Source organism: Accipiter gentilis, chromosome 17 (genome assembly GCF_929443795.1).
Source record: "Accipiter gentilis chromosome 17, bAccGen1.1, whole genome shotgun sequence".
NCBI lineage: Eukaryota > Metazoa > Chordata > Aves > Accipitriformes > Accipitridae > Astur > Astur gentilis.
Genome location: NC_064896.1, coordinates 4632908 through 4656297, shown reverse-complemented (window position 1 = coordinate 4656297; position 23390 = coordinate 4632908). Strand labels below are relative to the sequence as shown.

General features: G+C 49.5%; 2 protein-coding genes across 5 annotated transcripts; one reads left to right on the top strand and one right to left on the bottom strand.

Annotated features, from left to right (window-relative positions):
• Window positions 1-393: 393 nt before the first annotated feature.
• On the top strand, window positions 394-9131 carry KDF1 (keratinocyte differentiation factor 1). Of its 3 annotated transcripts, none has more exons than XM_049820532.1 (5): window positions 394-413; window positions 1713-1886; window positions 3957-5070; window positions 6014-6088; window positions 6763-9131. In XM_049820532.1, the coding sequence occupies exons 3-5, from the start codon at window positions 3975-3977 to the stop codon at window positions 6843-6845; spliced, it is 1254 nt and encodes a 417-aa protein (XP_049676489.1). In that variant the 5' UTR covers window positions 394-413; window positions 1713-1886; window positions 3957-3974; the 3' UTR covers window positions 6846-9131. The 3 variants fall into 3 exon arrangements, 2 of the variants coding, with proteins under 2 accessions (XP_049676489.1, XP_049676488.1); XR_007508534.1 differs by lacking the exon at window positions 394-413 and having other exon boundaries at window positions 1626-1886; window positions 6763-7245; window positions 8475-9131; XM_049820531.1 differs by lacking the exon at window positions 394-413 and having other exon boundaries at window positions 1626-1886.
• Window positions 9132-13858: 4727 nt separating this feature from the next.
• NUDC (nuclear distribution C, dynein complex regulator) lies at window positions 13859-23300 on the bottom strand. Of its 2 annotated transcripts, XM_049820535.1 has the most exons (9): window positions 23169-23293; window positions 21807-21884; window positions 19310-19510; window positions 18763-18846; window positions 18312-18425; window positions 17670-17864; window positions 16961-17044; window positions 16519-16637; window positions 13859-14804 (listed from the first exon to the last, which is right to left on the bottom strand). In XM_049820535.1, the coding sequence occupies exons 1-9, from the start codon at window positions 23262-23264 to the stop codon at window positions 14753-14755; spliced, it is 1023 nt and encodes a 340-aa protein (XP_049676492.1). In that variant the 5' UTR covers window positions 23265-23293; the 3' UTR covers window positions 13859-14752. The 2 variants fall into 2 exon arrangements, with proteins under 2 accessions (XP_049676492.1, XP_049676491.1); XM_049820534.1 differs by lacking the exon at window positions 13859-14804 and having other exon boundaries at window positions 16440-16637; window positions 23169-23300.
• Between the last annotated feature and the right edge of the window lie 90 nt (window positions 23301-23390).

The following is a 23390-nucleotide window of genomic DNA, read 5'->3' as shown; positions in this document are numbered from 1 at the left end:
GATGAGGATCCCTTGGGACAGGGATCCTTGGGGAGTGAGACCTTTGCGGACAGAGACCTTAAGCCCGGGGACCTCGGGGACAGGGACCCCGAGGGAAGGCGATCCTCAGCAACCGGGATCCTTGGGGACGAAGACCCTCAGAGACAGGGATAGTTTGGGACACAGACTCTTGGGGCTGATGAGGATCCTCGGGCTGAGGGATGCTTCGAGACGAAGACCCCTCGGGGACAGGGATCCGTGGGGACAGGGCTCCTGAGACCCTCGGCGCTGGGGACCCCGAGGAGCGGGCAGGGCGGGCCGGGGCAGCTTCGCCCGCCGATCTTTCCTGTCCCTCGCGGCGGCCCGTCGGGCCGGGTCACGTGGCTCACCTGGCCCAGGTGAGGCGGGGCCGGACGCCGTTCCCTGGCTCGCAGGTAACGCCGGGGCGAAGCGGGGGGGGAAGAAGCCGCGACGCCGCCGTGGCGGGACCCCGGCCCCAGGCCCAGCCCGGGCTCTCAGCCCCGCTCCCGGCCTGCTGCCGCTGCCTGCTCGGTGTTTTCCCCGGCGGGGCCGCCCGTCCCGGGCCTGGGGGGAGCAGCAGGCCGCGACCGGCAGGGAGGGACGGGCCCTGCCCCCCCCCCTCCTCCCCCCCTCTTTACACCGGGGATCGCCACGGTCTCGTCCCCGTCCCCCCCGAGACGGGGGTGCCCCGGGTGCCGCCCCCCCGCCAAGACCGGCTTCTTCTCCGTGTGCCCCGGGCCTCTCCCGAGACAGGCGCCCTCAGGCCGTGTGTCCCGGCCCCTCACCCAGGGCTGGGGGACAGACCCCCACCCTGCCACCAGCTGTCCCCTTGCTGTCGTTGTTCTCCCCCCTCTGTCCCTTCCCTCTGCTCTGGGACCTTCCCTGCTGTCGCCCTGGGGGGCTGGTGTCGGTAGGAGCTTTCCCGAGGCGGAGGATGGGGGGGTCAGGTCTCCGTGGCCCCTGCTGGGGTCGGCTTGGCTTTCGAGAGCTGAAAAATGAAGCTGGGAGCGCGGTGGGGAGCTAGTGCAGGGAAGGGTAGGCCTTGCCGGGATGGGTCAGTGACTCTGCTGGAAACTGGCTGTTCTCTGCTGCCAGCTTCTCTTCTCCCAAAAATCCACCGTCCTGAGGATGTCCGGGGGCCTGGGGTAGGCAGAGGGGCCTCTGCTTGGTGCCCAGGCGGGTCTCCCCCCTTGCAGTGCTTCGTTCATGAGAAGGAAGGGGCAAAGTTTGTTTACCTACACCGCGATGGAGTCTTGGTTGTCAGCTGGAACGGGGGGTGTTTTGGGCCAGGGGTATGGGGAAGCGTTTGGTGAGAGGCAGTTCCTTGGCCGGGTTGTTTATATCCCAAGTAGGTGAGAGAGAGGATACAGGAGCACAGAGGAGAGGCCAGATCCGTGTTACTCTGGGCCAGGGTCTCTATCACTGCCTGGTGCCCGCAGAGCGGTCAGGAGTCCGCAAGCTTCACGGGGCAGCTTTCAGCTCCTGGCAAGGCTGCTTAGAAAAATTAAAAGCTATTGATGCTTCCATGTATTTAGGAGAAGTTGTATCTATGTGTAAATCTTGCATCCTAAAGTTATGTCCTCTGGCCCCTTTTTAAGTTAATGCTTTGATTTCCTTAGCTTCTAACAACGGTGGCAAAATGGTTATTGGCAAACCGATGTGACTATTAAGTAGATTCACAATTTAATTTAGCTTTTTAAAAACTTTTGAAGGAAATCCTGTCTTCTGAACAATGAAGATCTTAGACCCCGGCTAACTCTTAGACGCGCAAACTGTTTGTGAATCCCTCCTCGCTCTTCTGAAGCAGATGCTGAAGTTCCTTAGAAGGATCTTGTCTATTCACACACGGTGCCTGCGTGAGAACAGAGAAAGCTCCCAGGAATCTTGTGAGTATCAACTCAGCTGTGGATTTTAGTCCTGGCTTTTGTTTATGGCTGTGTTAAGCAGCTGCCTGCAGGTTTCGGTCCAGTCTGTTGCTGTGCCAGAGAAGCAGCTGGATCGAGGAGCTGTGTCTTGTGTGTGCTCCCAGGGAACTCTTCAGACGTGTGAGCTGGTGGTCTCAAGAAACGTGAGCTGTGATGGGAAGGGGGCGAGCTCAGTGTTTGGGGCTGGAGGTGTCTCTGATGCGTTATGCAGCTGGGGGTTTGTGCGATGTCAGGCAAGAGGTTTAACCTGTGTACCTGCAAGTCTTTTTCTGTAGAGCTGAGCTAGTACTCTTCCCTGTGTCAAAGATGCTTTGAAATTTCAGAATATTATGTAGTTATGTAAATTATTGTTACTGTGCAATGCATATGCTAGATGTCTTGATGAGGCTTCAGTGTTAAGAGAAACATCCCAGTAAGCAGTTCTGTGCTTAGATCAGCTCAAATGTTTTCAGTTTGTTGTTCAATTTTGAACTGCATTACAAAAATGGCAAAGATGAGGAAAAAAACCCTGTTGTTCTGAAATGAAAGCAATCGAATCTCTCAGCTGATGCTGAGTCTAGGGAGCTCTGCCTGCTCAGCACTGAAATTGGAGCATCTGGGGCTTTTATATTTAACATATTGTCCAGGAATGTGCAAAGGGAGCTCCTGGGACATGAACTACTTAAGACTTTTTATAAGCTGTTGGAGCCAAAATATTCCTGGAAAGCAGTGGTGTGCTGTAACTGCCTGATTTTCCGTCTGCGCCTGTTTCTTTGTGGAGGCAACATTACTATTTGTTTTTAAAAAAGGGAAAAACAGGCAATGCTCTGAGAAGGTAGGACAGATGTATTTATTCATGCTTGAGGTGCCCTACAGAAAGTATACAGCAGAGCAGCAGGGACAGTCTGAAAATGCTTAAGCTATGGTTGGGCTCTCACTGCTTATTAATTAGCCTAATTAGTATTTAAAAGGATCTCTTGGGGGTGAAAGCCGTGTTAGCCAAGAAGCTTAGAAACTGTGAACAATTTAGGGGCCCACCATAGCCAGGGATAAAAGCAGCAGCAATAAAAGCAGAGAGTGAGAGCCTTGACCTGACTTTCCTCACCATCACCCAGCGCCGAGCTTTCTTCATAATAGGGAGATTTAATGTGCCATACTCCGCGTGTTGGATCTGTGGAGCTAAACTGTGACATAGTACCCTGTAAAAACAGTTTACTCCTGTGTACAGTGGCAATGAGAAAAACAGCTGAGCAGATAGTCTGCTCTAGGATTTCTGTAGTAGGGCTTTTCTAAAGGTTTTTCTCCCGTGAGGAGTGATTTGAGACTGACTTGTTGACAAGTTCTTTTCATTAATCCAGATGAAGACCTCAGTTTTCCTAGCAAAGTCCTTAAGGTAACATAGCCTTAGCATGACTGGCAAAAATCATCAGTGTTAGAAAGGCCGTCATTGCTAAATCCTCAAAATTTGAATAGCGTCAAATAATCTGGAGTCTGAATTGGCAGTTTGCATAATGATTGATTGCTTGTCATCTCCTCCTGGGCACAGTGTGTTTTGAAACGGATAAGCCCGCTGTCAGGGCCCAGCTTAATCCTAAGGAATGCAAGACAAAGGGGAAGTTGTTTAAAAGAAGATACTTTCCCTTTGGAGCCTGTCAGCTGGCTCCACCTACAGCTCTGCTGTTCATTTATTGCTCTGGAGCTTGACTCTTCTTCCAGCTGCATTGAGGAAACCTCTTCTGAAGGGTACAGTGATTATGATGTCTTAAAAATAGTCCTTTTAAAACATATCTCTTCTGATTCACACACCTACTGAAAGGAAGCAGCAAAGCTGGAGTAGTCAGAGAAGCCTGAAACACGGGCTGGATTCCCTCTCTATGCGACAAGCAAGAACAGTGTGAGTCCTAATGCAAAATATTTCTGTAAATAATTGGAATACTGAGTCTGAGCTCGAGAATCACTGAATTTGAATGTTAGGTCCTTCTCTGTTGATCAACAGCTTGCTAAGGTGAGACTGGTGTCAAATGCTTGACTTGAGGCCTTCTTGTTCTCCAGGTGCCTGAGTGGTGAGCCATGCTGGGCCGGAAAACAGGACTCCCCCACAACCTGAACAGCCACCGCCAGCTGAACCAGTCCTACCAGGAGGCTGTGCCCCTGCGGACCAGACCATCCAAGGAGACGGATGTCAGTTTGGAGGTGTTCAGCGGCTCTATGCCTGAAATCAAACAGAGCCGCACTAGAGCCCAGCAGATGCGGGATAGGAAAGGTCGCAAAGCTGACCTCAAAGACTCTAATGGAAGAGAGGCAGAAACAATTACCTTTATTTCTGGTACAGCAGAGGCTCCCCCAAACCAGAGCTTTTGCTGTTTGTCTCTGTCTCAGGCCTGGAACACATATAAGGCTGTTTTCTGTTGTATAGTGACCTGTGGGGGCTGCTTTCAGGACTGCAGTGTCTGTATCCCCTATCCAGGGCCCACCGAGACATCCACTGATGATGGAAAGAATGGAGATTATAATGGGCGACTGCCAAACAGCCCCGCCAACGTCTCTCCCGCTGAGAAGAATGGGAACCAGATCAAAAAGTCCAGCATGGGTAGCAGTTTTAGTTACCCAGATGTGAAACTGAAGGGCATTCCTGTCTATCAAAACAGGAGCCCCAGCCACCACCTGGAATCAGATTCATGCTGCAAAGAGCAGCTGCCAGAGAAGCCCTTCAGGAACAGCATAGAAAAGCCACCACTTCCCAGCAGCCACCGGAGTTCAGAGGAGTATTATTCCTTCCACGAGTCTGACCTGGACATCAGTGAGCTTAACGGCTCCATGTCCAGCAGGGAGATCGATGTCCTGATCTTCAAGAAACTGACAGAGCTCTTCAGCGTCCACCAGATCGATGAGCTGGCCAAGTGCACATCAGACACTGTCTTCCTGGAGAAGACCAACAAGATCTCGGACCTCATCAATAGCATAACTCAGGACTACAACCTGGATGAGCAGGATGCTGAATGCAGGCTGGTCCGAGGCATCATACGCATCAGCACCCGGAAAAGCAGGGTCCGGCCCCATATTTCTATCCCAGCCAGCCAGAGCCACGAGGAGAAGTCCAGCAGAGGCAACGCACCAGACAGCGGTAATGAAACGATGCTAGAGTCCATGGTCATCAGCCAAGATGGTACGTGTGGGTTCCTTGGTGTTACCGCTTCAATACAAGAGGGTTATTTTATCAAAGCCATGGAGATACGGCAATGGAGCAGGGTTGAAAGCTGATGTCTGTCTTCAGGCTGGGCTTATTTTTTTGGAGTGTCTGAATGGAGGTCCTTACGTATTACTGGAGACCTCTGCTTCTCACCAGTGATGGTGTTGTGGCTTTCTTGATAGTATCTTTCACAGTCAGTGAAGTTTGTGCTGAGCAATGTAAGGGCTTATTCTGCTGCTACTGCAATGATTCTGGCTTTCCTCCACACCTCTAAGCTAGGCAGAAAGACCGTGAGTCAAACTTAACTGGTATGACCAGACAAGCTGGCTTGTGCCAGAGGATGTCCAGTTACTAAGCTGGCTCTCTCCCTCATGTTCTACCAGTGCTCTTTGCTAACGCCACCCTTAGACTACTGTGACAGAGTGCCTCCTTGGAGCTGAGACTTCCTCTACACAGTGGGGTGATGAGCAGCCAGTAAATATCCCTGCAAAGGGAGGGAAGGGCTGCTGCTACAAGTGCCTCATGGCTATTTCAGGGATGCTTTTCTCCTTGTCTGGAGCAGCCCGAAGTGACTGACCTCCAGAACACATTGTAAGAGAGTTTGTTGTAGAAAGACCTTGAAAAGCTTAGTATGGGGGTCAAGGAGACATCCAGAAGTAACGGGGGAAACCCAGTGGCTGTTGTGCTTCCCAGATTAGCAGTAAGGCTGCTGTTTGCTTCCTGGTATTTAGGCACTATAAAACTCAGATTACCAAGACAATGGTGGAAGCAAGCTGAAGACTCAGACTCTACCTCTCCTATTACCTGAGGGTGGTGCCTTCTGAAGGAGAACCCTGAGTGTTCCCTGACAGGGATCTTTACTCCTGACTCATAGCTGCCCATCCTTTCTTGTCTCAGGCCCTCTTGGTTTTCATTCCAGATTTGGCCGTACAAATATCAGAAGAAACACCAGCAGATGTGATAGCCAGGAATATGAGGCGGCACAGCAGCGCAGGTAACGTACCTGACCAGGGTCTTAGCTGCAGTGCGTCACAGGAGTGAGGGGAATGGCCTGAACTTCCCGTATTATGTATGCCTTCAGTTTTCACCATCTGCAAAGGCTGAGCTGACACCTGCCTCTTAGGTTACAGTAAGGGGTATTGTTCTCTTGAGCTTTGGGAGTGAAGGGAGCTCAGAAGACTGTCTGGGTTGGTGGGTCCTTCTGCAAAAGAATGAAACCCAAGTATGGAGTCATCTCTGTCCAGGCAAGGTACTTGGCCTGGTAGCTTTCAGTCTTTGGGTGTCTTGACAAAGTTTGGGGCTGCATTTGGGGTGTGACCACCTAAGGTCACAGCTGGGTTATACTGGGAACAAAAGAAACTGTGCAAAAGGGAAGCAGGGGAGAGTGATGGGCTGTCCCCTGAGCTCTGATCTTTGTGGCATGCATGCTCTGCTCCAAAGAGCAGCCCAGGGCTAAAAGACATGTTTTCTCCTGCATAATAACAGATCTGTCCTAGAAGATGGCTACAATACAGGCAGGGTTGCTCCCTGCCTGTGGGCTTTGTGTGGCTTTCTCCTCCCTCATGATACACAAAGCCTTTTGTGGCAGTTGCTTGCCTAACTGCCAGGCACTTGGCTGCTATAGTTCATGTTGTCTAATGTCACCATTTCTTCTCTTTCCCCTTCAAGGCTCTCCAACAAGCAGAGATTCCTCTTTCCAAGACACAGAGACTGACTCATCTGGAGCACCTCTGCTTCAGGTGTATTGTTAAGGAAAAAGGACCCAAGCAGCAGGCAGGCATTCCAAGGCTTTGCTGCAATCAGATTTCTCCTCTTTCAATATGGAGTGTGCTATGGCACTTTTTTTTCCCCCAGTCTACCCTGATCCTTTGTTGAAGCCAAATTTTTCCTGCTGTCTGAATTTCACTGTATAATTTTTTTTAATTTTTTTTTTTTTTTTGGACAATATAGAACATCAAAGAAGTGAACTGTGGAGCTAATGAACTCGGGGGGTGGAATGTGTGCCCAGGGAGGAGAAGATGGACGAGGAAGTATCAGATAGCTCGTGCCTCTATGGTTTCCATACTTCATGTTTAGCTTCAATAACCTCAGCAGCCCAGCCCTTTCCCTGCTTTGAGGATCTGCTGTACAGTTCTTGCTTTCTGGCATTGCGTAAGTTAACTTGGGTAGGGAATAACTGGATGGTGTCTCTGTGTTTGTGCCGATGCTGAGATGAAGGCCAAGCACCTGCTCTGTAGGGACCCAAATCTCTGTTTAAAGTGGCTGGGTTGGTCCCAAAAACATTAAGTCCTCTATCAATGGTGTTTGCAGCAGCCAGATCTGCCTCCTTCCTGCTGACTCTTAGTGGTGTCATCTCCTGCTGCCTTGTAAGGAGAAGGTTCAGGTAATGTAGTTCGTTTAATCTTTGGCCTCTTGGCATGTCTCTCGACATAGTGCCAGTTGCAGAGGGGCGGGATGCCTGGACAGCCGCCCCACTCTCATCTCCCAAGCAGACCATGGGGATCAGCTTTGCAGTCACTGCCAGCCTGATGTGAACTGCGGGCATGAGCTGTTACCAATTGCACGCATTGACCTGTGACTTGCATGCCAGTCAGCTCTTCCTCACTCATCCGCCAAGCCCTCTGTGTTTCCCCGTCACGCTCGGTGTCATGCTGACTGCTGGGCGAGCCTTGAACTTGAGTTATGGCAAGTGAGGGAAATAGCCGATTCATTTTTAAGTTTTTGTAATTAAGAATTGGGCTGTTTGACTATTCTGCTAGAAACTGCCTTAAAAGTGGCTTGCTTCAAAAGGAGGGCCTCCCCTGAGAGTGTCTCCAGAGGATCTGTGAGGAACTGCTTGGTCTTGCCTCTCCCCTGTGGGTGCTCAGCACCTTCTCCTTCCCTCTGCTCCTCTCTAACAGCCAGTCAGAAGCAGGAGATGTGTTATTGCTACCCTGAGGGCACGGTGCCAGGTGACCTTGAGGGCTGCAGCATTGCAGCAGGAGGAAGCTGTATCTTACTGGTGTTGCCACTTAGTTGTTTATCATAAAGTAAACGTGAAGCCACTGGACTTGTTTATACATTCAGGTGCCCTTGGACATGAACAGAAAAAGCTTAGTTGAATTTACCAGCCATAGAATAAACATACCCACAGTTTTTTGGGGAGAGGGAAACCAAAATAAGCCCCATGCTTTGGTATGGACCATGTTTTTGTGCCTTAATTGAACTGAAATGTGCCTCTATTTCATAGCCTGTGATTACTCTTCAAAAGGTTGGGTATGGGGGGAAAGGATTTAATTCCTCACAAGAGCAGTCAGGCTTATTTAACCAGCCAAAGCCCTTTGAAATCTACAGTTCAAGTCCCTGTTAGAGCCTATTTTTGTAAACTGCTTGCGTTTCAGAGCATGCTTTCGTAAATCATGGACATTATTGAGACCACACCTTGAGACACTGACAGAGAGAGATTTTGAAAATAAAGGGGAGAGACTGAGACTTGGATTTGGCTTCCCCTCCCTGCTTTGTTTTTAAAGCTGTCGGTTTGTGAAAACCCATGTTTGTGCAAGGAAGAGTCTTGAAGCAAGGCCAGCCCAGGACTCCCAGACGAGCTGTGTTTGGTCACCTCCTTCCGAATGCCACATGTACTGATGGACCCATTTGGCTTCCTGCTTCTGAATGGATTTGTACATACATATTTGGACAAGTTTACTTAAACCTGTGCACTGAGGTGTCAGCATGGGTCATGCTGACACGTAGCTCTGTGGTCTGTGCACTGGAGATGAGGGGTGAGGATGGACTTGCAAAAGCTGCCAATCGCTATTACAGATGCAATAGCACATTTCTAATGTTTAGTCTGTGTACGAAGAGTGAATGTGTATGGATTAAGCTTGCAAAAAAAACACCCAAAATCTGAAAACCCCCCCAAAACTCATTAAGGAAGACCGTCAACTTGATGGTCCTTGAAGCTGGTGCACCTGTGGTGTCTTACAGGATTCTTTTGCACTCCTTGGCCTTAAATGTCTGATTTGGTCTTTTTTATAAAGCAAAAGATGTGCTCTTTACCTGTGCTGTGTCTTTTACCTTCCTGCTTGCATCAGTTTGGGGAAGAGCATCCCTCAGTGGAGGGAGCCTGGGCCAGGCAGGGGGGTTTGCACAGGGAGTTGCAGATCCCTGCTTTCCCAGCAGCACATGGACAAAGATATTTTTGTCCATTTGGCAGCGCTTGCCCATGCCCGGGGGTATTGTTCAGACAGCTGAATGCTGGGCTGGTGCATGGGATATGGGGAAGCTGGGTGCAAATAAAGGAGCCTCTGGTGAAGTGCCTGTTTGCATGCAGGGAAACCTGGACCTTCCCTGAGGGGTGATGCTGGAATTGAGCTCTGGAAAAACTGAGCCTGGGGGGAGAATTTCCAGCTCATTCCCTGAGGTGTAGACCGCTGTTGCTAGAAAGTGCAAGAATTGCTGCAGAGGAGCTACTGTGCCTGATGGTGGGGCAGGATCTGCTTGGGGAGGGAGGCTGTCTCAGTCTCTGCCCCTGTGACTTGAAGGACCAGTTTGCACTTTATAATTTCACTACAAAAACTCAGCCGATAACCTGCAGAGCTCCATTCCCTGCTACTGACCTTCCCTCACCCTGCCCCCAGGTGCACAGGACCAACTCTCCTGGTGCCCCTGCAAGGGAGGAGGGTGGATGGTGCGAAGGACTGGCACTAACCCCTCCTTTTTTTTTTTTTTTTTTTTTTTTCCCCCCCTTAAGTTTGGTCTGTTAAGGACTTGTGATTCTTGTCTAGTCTGTGCAGACAGGCAGAAGACTGAGCCCAAACTTGAGTCCTTCTGTGCGTGGTCCCCTGCCTGTTCTGTCCTGATTTTGTTAAACAAAGACTGAGTCCAACCTGGCCGGCCACCCTTTGGCAGCAGGCAGAGTCCACTGCAGTTGTTCGAGAGATGTGTTTTCTGGAAGGATTTTAAAGCCATGAACAGGTAAACACTGCCTTCTTTCGGCTAGGAAGGGTCTCCAGAGGAGACGTTTTTGTGTCCGGAGCCCTCAAACCAGCTCATTGGGGCCTCAGGGAAATGGAGCAAAGGCTGTCAGCAGCTTGCTGGCGAACCTCCAGCACCCTGCGCAGTGATGTGGCTGTGTCGCTGCTGTCTCCTCTGTCCGCACCTGCTCCTAAGCTGCCCTGCTAGTTCCCCCTGCAAGTCTGGGCCACGTTTTTCTGCCTTCTGCTTACCCTTTCTCTCTAAATTTCTCCAGTGCTTTTCCTGGAAGAGGTTAGTCTTCCCACAGCACTCATTCAAGCAGTTGGAGTGACCGAGTGGCTGTAACATGCAGTGTTACTTCTGCTTCTCTTGGGCACGTTGAATCCCTGGGGAAAGGCTGTTTCTGGAGGCTTCAGGTCTGATCACTGCGGCTCTGCTGGGTGCACAGCATGGGAGGTCATCACCCAAAGCGCTGCGTCCTAACTAGCTGGCTGCTTCAAAACTGCTGCTGCAAGGTTTCTGCAATTTCTGGAAAGATTTGAAAACTTTGCACTAAAAACTATGATGCTTATAGTTGATCTGTCTCTGCTGTCAGTCCTGTGTTCAGCAACTCTCCTGCTTTTGAGTTAGCTGCATGGATCATGGGTTTCCTTGCTCACAGCCACACGTGGAACGAGTCCACAGGTTTTTTTGTCTGCTGAAGGTTATGTTTGCTGTCATCCAGCTGTCTGGCCTGTTGCTGTAGTGGTTTTTGCTCTGAGCATTAGTGTTGAGTGTTCTGCTGAGTGATCTGGCAGAAAGAATTGGTTGCCCAAGTGGAGATCTTAGAAACACAAGAGCCCTTTACCTAGCCACATGCATGTAAACATGCTTTTTTTGCACAGGTACTTCCTTTTGGGAGCCTGACTCAGCACCCTCCTTTTCCTGAAGACATTGTTTGATTTTTATTGGGCTTGGTTTTGCCAGGGGACTCTCCAGAGACTCATACTGTGTGTGGGTCCTCGCTGTGCCGCAAAGGTGCTGCTCTTCAGTACAGTGACTTTAGTACAGGATCCAATGTACTACACGGCCCAAGCCACCCCATTGCCAGGGATTCTTTGAGTTTCAGTTAAGGCAGATCAGTAACTCTGCTGGGAATGGATGCATGAGGCTTTGAGTGTTTAAGAAATTAATCTTCCCCATCCACACCCTGAACTACTTAATTATTTATTTCAGCATGGCTTAGAAGTTAGAAAGCGGATGGATTGACCCTAATTCCTCACAGCCTGGTCCTTAGCAGTAACAGAGGAGCTGAGGCTTCTCCTGAAAGTAAGCTGTAATGTTAAATACCTCGTGCTTCTGTTTCCCTCTTTGGGGTTTTGCTGTTTCATTGCTCTTTCCAAAGCAGTCCTATAGTCTGGGCCATTTCCCAAATGGTCTGAGCTGCAATATTCATTAATAAAAGCTAAGTCAAGAGCTGCTGTTAGGGGGAAGAAAAAAAAAAAAAAGACTGGGGGAAACTTTTACCATATGGAAAGCCCTCTGCAGAGCCTGTATGCCTTCAAGGTTTTGCTTTTAAAGGACATGAGGAGGGGCCCAGCAGCGAGGGAGCCGTGGCCCAGCAGGTGGAGGAGCTCTGGGCTGTGCTGCCAGCCGTGGCTCCGGCGGGTGGCAGCACCGAAACAGCTTCTCCAGGTGATTTGACAAGGACGTGGAAAGGCAAAGGGACCTTCATCGCCTGCCATCCTCCAGCATGGCCCTCCCCGGTCTGCTGGGGCTTAGGCAGGGAAACATCTGCTGGGGGTCAAGTCAAGGATGTATTTGTAGGGTTTGGTTCCCAGTGTCCCTCGTGATGCGCGGTGTTCCCCTGCCACGGTCACAAGGACAAGGCCACGGTCTGTGGTCTCCAATAACTTGGACTGAGGTGGGGCTTTGCATTCTTTAAGCCGCTTCCGCAGCTGCTCAGACCAGAGCTGTCCTGCCCTGACATGGTTTATTCCAGGGGAAACTGCCTTTTGGAAGCAAAAGGGTGCTTTTGATTCACCTTGGCCTGAGGAAAGTTGGTGGCAGCTGGATGTTTGCAGAGGACAAGGCCATCAGGAGAAACACCTTCTGTTCCGCTGGCCGGAAAGGTTGAAGTCCAGGGGTAGTGCTGGGATCAACTGCTGTTCACAAACACAGCCCCGGGCATTCACCTGCTGTAGGGTTCGGAGCTGCAGTTACGGTCCTTCTCCCAGGACTGTTTGCCTTTTCCCTTCACCCCCCTGAAAGGCAAAAGGACTCCTTCCCCCCAAAATCTCCCCCAGCATCCTCTGGGGTTTGTGCCACTGCCTCTTCTCTGTCTTAACTCTTGTCTTTTCTCAGCTGCTACCCAACCTGCCTCCTACAAGTGACACCAACCAGCTCTAAGCGTAGTGCCAGCCTCAACTGGAAAACTCAGAAGTTTCACAGTTGTCATTACCCTGACCACTGCCACAGCTCACACAAGCCACGGCCCTGCAGGAACAACCCCAAGATTTTGGTTTTGGTAACCCTGAGGGAGGTCTGCACTTAGACCAGGCAGCACAACACCGTGTAACAGCAACCTGCTGATCCGTGGCTGCTGCCAGATCCAGGCAGCTGCCAGAGACTGGATCAGGTCAGACTCGGGATTTCTGGTGTTGGTTACAGGGCTGAGGTGGTAACAGGGAAATAATGAAGCTACAGGGTGGGCTTGGGGTGGTGCTGCAGCCGGTGCCAGTTTACGACTGGTGCCAGTTTGCTGCGCTGGTGCCTGCCTGTGCTTGCTTCTTAGGAGGGGCTGGCGGCTGGAGCAGGATCCTGCTGCAGGTGCAGAGCCCAGCTGTCTCCTCTGATCTCCAGCAACTGCAGGGAGCAGCAGTAGCACTCTGACATAGCTGAGAATGGGGTGAAGTTCATCACACCCCCAGAACAGCTCAGCCCTCCCGGCTCACCTGCCCCATGCACCACAGTTCAGGACAATGCTGGCAGGTACACTCACTCTAGGGCTAAGCACCTTTGAAGCCAGCAGTCTGGCTTTTCTTACAGTAACGGGAGACCCTGTTGCTTTATCAGGGCCAAAGCACACGGGCAAATGCATGTGGGGTGAACTGTAAGATGAACAGGCAGGAGGATGCAGAACCGAGCAGTCCAGATGCAGCTGCCCCGACCTCGGTCCTTGCTCATCCACAAGGTCACTGCTCAACTGGGTGGGTGCTGGTTTTTGACCCCAAGAGCCTATAAAACTGAGAGACTAAATGCAAACAATGTCCTACTACTCAAAAAAACCCAAACAACCAAACACACCAGGTGGAATGCCAGGCTGGACTTCACCCAAGGTTTTTTCAGCCATTTGTGCCTGCTCCCTCTGGTAGGAGGTAGAAAGGTTTCAGGGAGGCAGAGGCAAGAACCACAGCAGCAAGGATCTGGGGTAGGCTATAAAGGACTGACAGAAGCCCAGGCTTTTGTGACACTTTCCTCATTAGCTTGTCGTAACGGAGACCTTGGGCAAGGGTGGCTTCCTCAGTGCAGTCACGCGCTGCTACGTGGAGGGTGGAGCCTGGAACAATGAGCCTTGGTCATCCCTGAGTGTTTAAGCTGGGCATGGAGTTCATCAGCACTCCTGAGCAAGACACACAGCTCCAAATGCCTCTCCTTAGCCAGGGAGCCTGAGAGGCATTCACAGGCGACTGCAGAGAGCACAACCCCCAGCCCCTGCCAGGCAACCCTGCCGGCACCCTTATTCACAGGCGCTGCCCCCTCCCAGCTCACATCCCAGCCTGCACAGGCAGCCTGTATCCCTTCTGTGGGAGAAATCACACGCTCTACCTGGAAATGTGCCACTCTTTCTTTATGTTGCACTGCAGTTTTAACAAAGAAAGATACGAACATGCAGAGTAATGCCACTTGTCAGCAGGAGCTCAGAAGAGAACGCAGCGATGCCTGTCAGTAGTCAGCAGGGAGAGAGGCTCTTGGAAAAGAGGCAGGAGACACACTCCCAGCAAGAACAGGACCCTCAAAGACCCTCCGCATCCTCTCCCTTGCCCACAACCACAGGCTCTCCAGCCTTTCCTTGCTCTAAGACAGCAGGTCAACCTCTCCAGGTGTGATGGCAGCCCTCCCTTGAGCCCTGCAGGGCTCAGTCAGTTCCACTTCTGGCAAGAATAGAAGCAGCTGCAAGGAGCAGCAGTCTGTCTCTACTGCAATAGCTGGGTTTTTTAGACTGTTTTCCCTTCCCAAGGAGGCAGAAGGAGATTTTACAAAATAAACTGGCCATTGTTTTCACAGGAGAGCAGGAAAGCCGAGGGGAAGGGAGTGAAAACCTAGGAGTACCTGCTGCCAAACTGAAATTGCAAAGAGTGGATTAGCAGCTCTGAAGGGCCAGGAGATGAAGCTAAGCGATACATTAAGGATATGTCCCAAAACCTCTCCTGTCTGGCTCTTGTAGCCCTAACACCCTTTCTGCTCTAACCCCTCCTTCTCTCCTAACTGCCATTTGGGAAGTGTCGCAGATGGCTCCGACTGGAGCTGCTGCAGGCCGCTTCTGTGGCCTTGCCTTCTGCTTGACACAGGACAACTGAGGATGACTTCATGAAGCTGCCTTCACAGCAAGCTCAGGTGGGGATGCTGGAAGTGTTTACTCGTCCAAGGTAAGGGATATCCGGCAATACATATCCTGCCCCATTTGATGGGCTAACTGAAAGAGGGGGGAGAAAGGGAGGGCTCAGTTGAATTTAGCCTTTGAAAAGTCCATTTCTGGATGCTGTTCCATGAACCTGCAAGGAAAACAAACACAAGAGTTTGGGTATGAGTCAGCGGGAGCCACAGAACAGCTCTCTTTGGGGGAGTAAGGCATCCCTACTTCCTGCACTATGAAGTTTGCTTCCTCCCCACGCCCTTCACAGCAGGGACTGTTTTGCTGAGCTCCTTGGGACACACTCCCCATACTACAAACACTTTTTCCTCGGGTCAGTGGTATCACCAATCCTACCAGCCATCAAGGTCAGCAAGTCCAGACACATGGGAATTATTAATTATCAAACACACACCCTTTAACTGTTACCTCTCGGACAGACACGTAGCAGCTATGACACTGATTGTGGGGCAGAAGGGAGATTGTGAGGGCAAATTACGATTTAAGCTCAAATTTATTAGCTTAAGCATTACTGGAGACGTGGGGAATATCTCCAGTGCTGTGACAGTGAAAATTCATGAAGGACGTGACCAGAGAAATCTGGTTTCAGGCTAGGTGCAACCTGATTTCAAATGTACTGCAATCCCAGCAGATATGACTATTTGGACTCAGGTTGCCACATCAGAAAGTCCCGAGAATGATACACTGTGCCTATGAGTGATCAGGAGCGATTAACACGCACAGAAGCTCCTGGCTTCCTCCTCTGCCCTGCAGTTCACCAAGGGATACAACAACTAACCATGTGGAGGATTCACACACAAAGTGCAAATAAGAGCAGACCCCTGTCTTCCTCTGTGCTCTCATCTGATGGTTTCCCCTAAAACACCACCACAGCGTTTCATTTTCATGGAAATATGTGCTGCAAGAATAGTGTCCTTGTTTAGCAGCCAGGAGGGCTTCAGTGGCAGAGATTAGGACCCATGTGTGCATTACTGAGTCTACCTCAGCCTGAACAAACTCTCAACTTCCTATCCATACTTTACCAGCCAATCTGCGCACAAGGCATACTTCCAGAGCACTAAACAAGTGACCTTGCCAACGAGGTATCCTGTATGTGGACTTCCCAGGAGGAGAGGGCTACCTCCCATTCTACTAACTCAACAGACAGGCACTGAGGAAATCTGGTCTCTGCTCTAAAGCAGTTGCACCCTATGCTGTACTTGACACACTGCTCAGAGCGAAGCTTCTGCCGCTACAGATAAGCCAAGAAGAAAGGGAGTCGAGCCTGCTACACTAATCCTCCTTCCAATCCTGAGATAAGATGTGGGTTTGAACTTGCTGAAGAAGCTGCATGACCCAGAACTGCCTCCACGCCTTCCCAAACGGCCTTGGGAGCTCCGTGAGTAACTCCCCTGCCAAGGTGCATTTATGCCAAACAGGGCAATAAAGACATAAAAGTGCTATTGGCTTGGAGACAGCTGCCTGGTGGCAGGTGTGCAGGGAGGGGTGATTATCTGGGCTACTGAGTAGAGGGAGATTAGAAAACAATCAAGACCATGTTAAAGTTCAGTAGAGATGGTACCTCCAGTCCCAAACATGATTTCTGAACTTGAAATCAGCAGATTAAGACAATTCCAGCGCTAGGCTATTTGCAGAATTTTCCGTTACGCTTTCTACCCCCACGGGCTTTTATAGACACTGGTGGCTGGCCAGCAATTCAATGACTACATAACTCCGAACATGACTGCAGGTAGGACTGAAGGCCAACCTGTTTTCTGCTCACATATTTGTGTCAAAGAAGAAGAGGAGAGGGGCTTGTGAAAGCAAATACCCACAAATTAATGAGGTCTACGCACTTTTTCAAAATGTCTTGCTTCTTCTGTTCATCGGATGTGGGCAGGCCCATGGATTTCTGTCGCTGATCATACATCATTTTCTCCACCATACTGCGAGTTTCGCTGTCCAGGTCTGATAACTAAAAGCAAGGACTTCTATCAAAATTGGAAAAATTTGTCTCAACGCCTACATACACCCTGCTTGCAGAGAACACAAATACATTGAGGTCACACTATGCTGTGCTCATGGGCTGCAGAAATACTTATACAGACACAGATCTATAGACTCAGCTTCATTCATTTGAAGTTTTGGGGGCACTTATGTTGTATGATAGCATCATATGCAGCAGTACTCCCAGTATTGGTTTTACGCTGGTAAAAAAAGACATAGCAGTTGAATGTGAGCTGTGTGAGAGCACTTTTATGAGAAGGATCCATTCAGTAAAACAGGGGGAGTTCTTACCTTTGAGTTCTCTGGATTAATTTTCTTGGTGTTGATTTCCGGGTCTGTGGAGACTAGTTTGTTCCACCATTCCATCTTGTTGATCTGAAGGATGAAGAAGTAAAAATATTTTCTTTTTTCTAGACTTGCTCTAGGAATTTTATGTCTCAGTCACAGGAAAAAGCTGCTGGAATAATTTCTTTGACAATTTTCTAAATGTCAGTAAAATCTGAACTTGGATAAAGGATACTTTTTTCATTCTGAACCACTTGCAGGTAGCTTCAATTTCCACAACTGGGAAATCTGAGAGCATGTCAGATGTCACATTTGGCATGACATAAATGGGATTAGAAATAAATCACCCAGAGAGGCCCAGAAGGGACACAATAAGCAATAACATCTGTCACTGGATTTTCATGTCAGTAACAGATGTCAAAACACAGCATTATTCCATTAAGGAACAACTTTAAAATGATTGATTTCCTTCCAGCTTTTCCTAAACTGCTGGGCAATCAATTGGGTATCCTGAATTAGCATGAAGTTAGGCTGAAGACAGGGGGAACTTGCAACACCCCAGTTCCAATAGCATCATTGACACTGTACCAAGGATAAGCATGGCTCCTCTGTTTCAGCTAACAAAGCCCAGGGCTTTCACAGGTTTTGTCAGACTCTTACTTCACCAGGGAAGAGGCAGACAAGTCTGAATCCTCCCTGGTTCATTCTGCTTTACCTTCTCCAGGTGCACGGTGACTGTTTTACCATCTTCAATCAGCCAGGAGCTCTCCTCCACCTTCACTTCATTGAAAAGCTCTCCATCAATGACAGGCGAATGGCCCTTCAGGCCAACTCTGAGGCGCCGTCTCTGGATATCCACCACCACGTCCTTCCCCTTCAACCTGAAGCTCACCTTGAAAGGGATGGCCAGCTGGACCAGACAAAGATCAGATTTGAGTTGCTGAGCAATGAAGTCTCTCCCTACCCTCCTGTGCCACTGTTCTAAGACTTTCTGTCTTGGTTTCACCAGAGGAAGACAGAACACGTGATATTTTCCTTGCGGTACTGAGTGAGCGGGAGGAGAAAGAATACAAGAGTAAGTTTGGCAACAGGATGGCCAATACCTCAAGCAGACTATAAAAAAGCGAAGCAGATTTTAATGTCTTGTTAAAACAACACCAAGGTTTGGCAAAGTTAACTACAGCTTCTGGGAATTTTATTTAGTTACCAAGCTCTCCCCCAGCTATTGAAATGCTGCTGTTTAGTACAACTAACAATCTTCCACATGCAACGGAGATACAGGGCATTGACTCCACCATTCTTACCACCACCCGCTCTTATTCCCTATCTCAGATCCTGGTAATAAGACAATACTTACATCCAGTTCTGAAAGAGTCTGTGTCCATCTATAATTTGGAAGGTCAGCTCCATTGCCAGAGTTGGGTTTAAGTTTTCCTTTATCCTTCTCATCTTCCTCTTCATCATCTGTTTCCTAAGCAACCAATTAAAAGTGTAAAGAAAGAAGCTCTTCAAGTCTCCATTTATCTTTTACTTCTAACAACAGTTCTTGGTTTTTATAAGAATTTCAGGTCAGATGCACGTATTTGATATTCACATAAATTTAGCCCAAAATGAATAGGTGTTTCTGTTAAAACATAATTACAAGAAAAACAAAACCAAAAAAACCCATACTGAAGCCTTTGGGAGTTAAGTGTGTATTCTTGAAGAAAGCCAGACTGGATACCCCCTCACATTCACAGGAGTTCTCATGGTTGTCCAGAAACATATTTCTCTCAGCCTAAAATAAAAATTCCCTAGATGAGCTTTACCTGTTTGTTAGAATCTGAAGATTCACCTTCATCCTCTGAGGGTTTCACTGGGACACTGTTAACCTGTCCTTGTGCCTCCTTCTTCTGTTTAAAAGGAGAACAAACATGCTCAGACAAGTGTTGGCACTTTGTGTTACTTGCTGATCTGACACTAGGTGGCCTCAGCCTCTTCAGCTGAAACTGAAGAGCAGGACCCAGAACTGCACCCAAGACTGACGGGGAATTTTCAGCCCTTAGAACAGTGTTACAGGAAAGCGGTACTGCCAAGGGGAAGACTCCGTTGGTCTTCACACCTTGATGACTGCAGCAGAGAGTGTTGCTACAATCAGAGAGCTTGCTGAAGGCAGAGAGGCAAAGTGAGTTACTGCCATGGTTGAGCCTAGGCTAATTTAATTTCGAAGCACACCACCTGCTGCAGTCTGGTGGTCCAGACATTGCAAAGGAACAAGTCTGAGCCATTTTAATCATCACTGCTACCCGAGTTACACACAGGCCAGCAAAGGAGATGACCTAGGTGGTACCTGTAGGCACCAGACATCGCTCTCACCTGGTCAATTTCCAGCTGCAGCCTTTCTGCTTCCTCATCTGTAAGTTCCTTAATCCTTGGCTCATTTGTTTCTTGCTTTTCTTTAGCAAGTTTCGCAGCTCTCTCTGCCTTTTCACGCCGCTCTGCCTCTTGACGAGCCTTTTTCTCTTTCCGCTCCTTCTGAGCTAGTTTGTTGTGATGGTTGAAGGTATCTGTGATCAGCTGAAAGACAGGAACACAGATCAAAAGGTTTTAAAAAATCACCACTTTTTCAAACCCAAATGAAGCAAACTCACTGTCTACTGAGGAGCATAAGAACATTGGTTAGTCACACAGATGTTGTGACTTTTCCCTTCACTTTCACTCTAGCCTTTTGACTGAATATCTAGAGTAGGAGAAAACTCAAAACATTTAAACATAGCCCTTCCTACTTCTTCCTTACACAGGGAGTGTATTTCCATGGAGATAACAGAGGAATACAAATTCTCCATTTGTTTTGGCCTTTGTGCAATTCCAGCAGGACGAGCAGATGCCTAACCCAGCCATTTGACAGCTACTCTGTACATCTAGGACAGCTGGAAGAACAAAGACACTGGATCCAAGTTTTTTTACCTACTTCTGACTTTTCCCACAACTGGGCTTTTACCCAGGCACTAGATGGAGATTCAGTGTCATGATTTATGTTTGAAAAGCTCAGCGTTTTACACTTAGGGGCAAGTTCCTACATAAATCTTTGCTTCAAATCTCACTCCAAATTCTCACGTTGTTGTGACTACAAAAAGCAAAATCTCAAGGTCTTTGATGCAAACGGCTGTACTGCTCAGAGGGAAAGCCGAGTACACAGGCAGGAAGCCAGAGCAATTGCTCCGTGGTCGATAACACCAGCAGTGCTGTGCAAAGCAGCACGTATGAGAACTGAAGTCTGCTCCAGAAAAAAAAATAGACAGAATCTGAGAAAAGGAATCAGAGTGGAGAGATTTCTCAGACAGGGGTTTATGTACTGGTTTATATAAATCCCAGAAACTTCTGGAGGGATTCAGCACCTTTTCAGAGCAACTCAAAGCATCCATGCCTTGTAGTTTTGTAACCAACCACCAAGTATTTCTGCTTTGTTTTGAAGGGGAAAGCAAGATTTATTTACACAACGCAAGTCCAGTGTCTCCTAGGATACAGAATTCAAGACATGCATCTCCCAGCTTCTGTTCCTAACTGCATGATGATCCCTGGTGAGCAAACTATTTACATTGCCCGAGCTTGTCCGTGTGCACACACCGCACTTCTCTCAATGTACCACCACACCCCCCTCACTCTACACAAGGGATTCTGAAATGCCACTCCATGAAAGACAATGACTTTCCCACCCTCTCCTCTTTCTCTTTCACGCCAAAGGGTGAGCAGGACTGAGGAGGCAGCTTCCTCAATTTTTGTTGTGGTTACTATGGTGTCAGAGACTTTGTATTGAGCACCTTTTCAGAAGGCCAAAAAGCATTTTAACAGATACCACCCAAGGACACGAATGCTTTTATTTTACAGGCACAGACATGGATTTGCTACGGAACTGCCGACAACAGTAGCCAGAATCTCCAAAAGCACCAGCCAGCGCTCATCTCTGAAACGCCACTCAGGGTTTCACTCCCTGGGAGCACAGAGTCCCCAGGAATTTGGAGAGATTTGCTCTCTAGTCTAAGAAAAATGGGAGTAGGCTTCATCTTTCTTACTTTGAAACCACCCTCTTTCCCATCCCTTACCTGCCTTAGTTTTGCCACATTAGAGACTAGACAGAGTACGTTATACACTGTGTTAGCAATTAACATCTGCCCTAACACATTCAACACAGCAGCAGTGCCTGCTTTGCTGGTGGAGTTCCAGTAGTCCAGGAAGGGGAAGAGTTGCTATGCTGGTAAGTACAAGCAAGAAATCTTCAGAAAGTCTGGCCAGTTCACATTTGAATGTTCTGGTTGTCTCCCTACAGTGAAACAATTCAGTTTTTCAGCTCTCAAGCTGGGTGAGGAATACCTGCTGGATAGGAGATGCTCAGGCTGCCAACGAGGCTGCCCGGACCCCAGGCTTGCTCCCCAGCACACTCACTCTGTACAGGCACCGCAACCCGGAGACAAAGGTGCAGCCGCATGTACAGAGATGTGTGGACTTTGTGCTTTTTCTGAGATTAACAAATAAGGTAACCTGGGGTTATCAACACTGCGGTGTCTGCCACCGTTAAGTCAGTGTGTCTGGCAGATTTGCTTTCCAAACAAGCCTTTGGCCAGAGTGTGGCAAAAAAACCTGCACCGTCGGTACCATTCGAAGAAGCAATCATGTGTGCCTCACCTCAAATAGCGGCAATTCATTATTACCTTGATTCAGTGATGAATTTCATCAGCATCACAGGCTGATGAAGTGCAGTCCCCAAGTGTACCATAATGCTTTGAGTTGTTCAGGCAGGGAAGCGTTAGTATGGCACAGACATGGGTGGTATGTAAGTTAGAAGACATAAAAGCTTGGGGATTTGGTTTTTTACCTTCTCTGCTACTCCATCTTCTCCACCGGTGAAGAAATCTGTTTTACGCCTCAGGAAACTAAAGAATGTGTTCACAAGCTGGCAGAGGAAACAGGGAGGGGGGTGGGAGAAGGGGTGGAGAGAAAAAAAGAGCAATGAGACCAGATCACTCCAAGCTGCACTCTCTTGAGCAGCCTTTATTCTTTGTACTCCCTATCTGCATCTGTGCCAGGATCATCCTGAAATCAGCCCCACGACCGTTTCCCAGAGAACACGTCCAGCGGCTTTTGTGGAGTTCCAGCTCCTCGATTCCCAGTTTTCAGAAGAGGCATTGTGTAGTTTACATAAAGAAAGGGCAAGCAGCTTATTCTCAGGTCACCTTGAAGGTACACCTACTCCGATACCCCAAGCTGTTATCTGAGGCAGGAATTTGGGTGGATATGTATGTATATGTGCATATATACATGTGCATATATAGATATACACATACACTGTATTTTGCTTCTTTGCACACCTAAACCCTCAAAGCGTGCAAACTCACCTTCCCTCATCTCCTGTTTATTTTTACAAAATAACTACTAGCTGTCTGTCAGGTATCACCCATGAATTAGGAGTTATGAACTGGCCTCCCCAAGCACCCCTGTGGAAATCCATACTCTCAGCGGGTCTTTTATTTCTCAGGTGTTCTGTCCCGTCAGTATTTCAATCAGCAGTTTCACTACAGCATGTGGAATGGTTATTGGGACTGTTTCCCCAAACCATTTGTGAGCGGGATGTTCCCACACTCTCCAGTCCTCCCACAGGTCAGCACCTGGACTCCCAGAACCCCCAGCAAGAGTCAGCGTGGCGGGAAGCATGAGGTGTGGCAGCAGAGCTTCCACCACGAGGAAGGAAACCACGTTCCCCGTCCAAGTTGGTCAAATCTAAACCCATCAGGTCTCAGGGACCCGCTACCACCTGGTTGTGCTGGGAAAGTGGGACAGAAGGACTCGATCCTCCCCGGTGGTCTTTTGCTTTGCTGTGACCCGGAACGGTCGCTGCCCGCACACACCGAAACCTCGGTGACTGACGTGGGAAGCCCGGAGGCGGCAGGAGCCGGGGTGCAAGGCCGCACGGTCAGGGCACAGACCTGAGCTCCGCAGCCCCTCGTTAGCATCACACTAATTAATTAACGGGTTCTCCGCGCTCCCCGGCGCTGGTGCGGGCCTGGGCCGTTATCGGGGGGGTGGGAACGGGGACGGACATGCCGCATGTGCACCGCCCGGGGAGGCCCGGGGCCGCCCCAACTCCTCCCGGCCCCAGCCGCCCTCCCCCACCCCCCGGGAATACGGAAAAGCTTCTCCCGCCCCATCCCGCACCCGGGGCCGGGCCCGGCGGCGCTACCTCGCGCACGCCGCCCTGATGCTGCTGGGCCATGGCGAGGAGCATGCCATCGAAACGATCCTCCTGCTCCGCCGCCTCCTCCGCGCTCAGCCCCATCGTGCCGCCGCCTCAGCCCCCCCTCACACCGGTAAGCGGAACCGGAACCGGAGCGAACGGAAGCACGCGCGCGCTCCTCCCTTACCCTCCCTCCCCCCAATCCCAGAGCCCGTCCGCCGCGCTCTC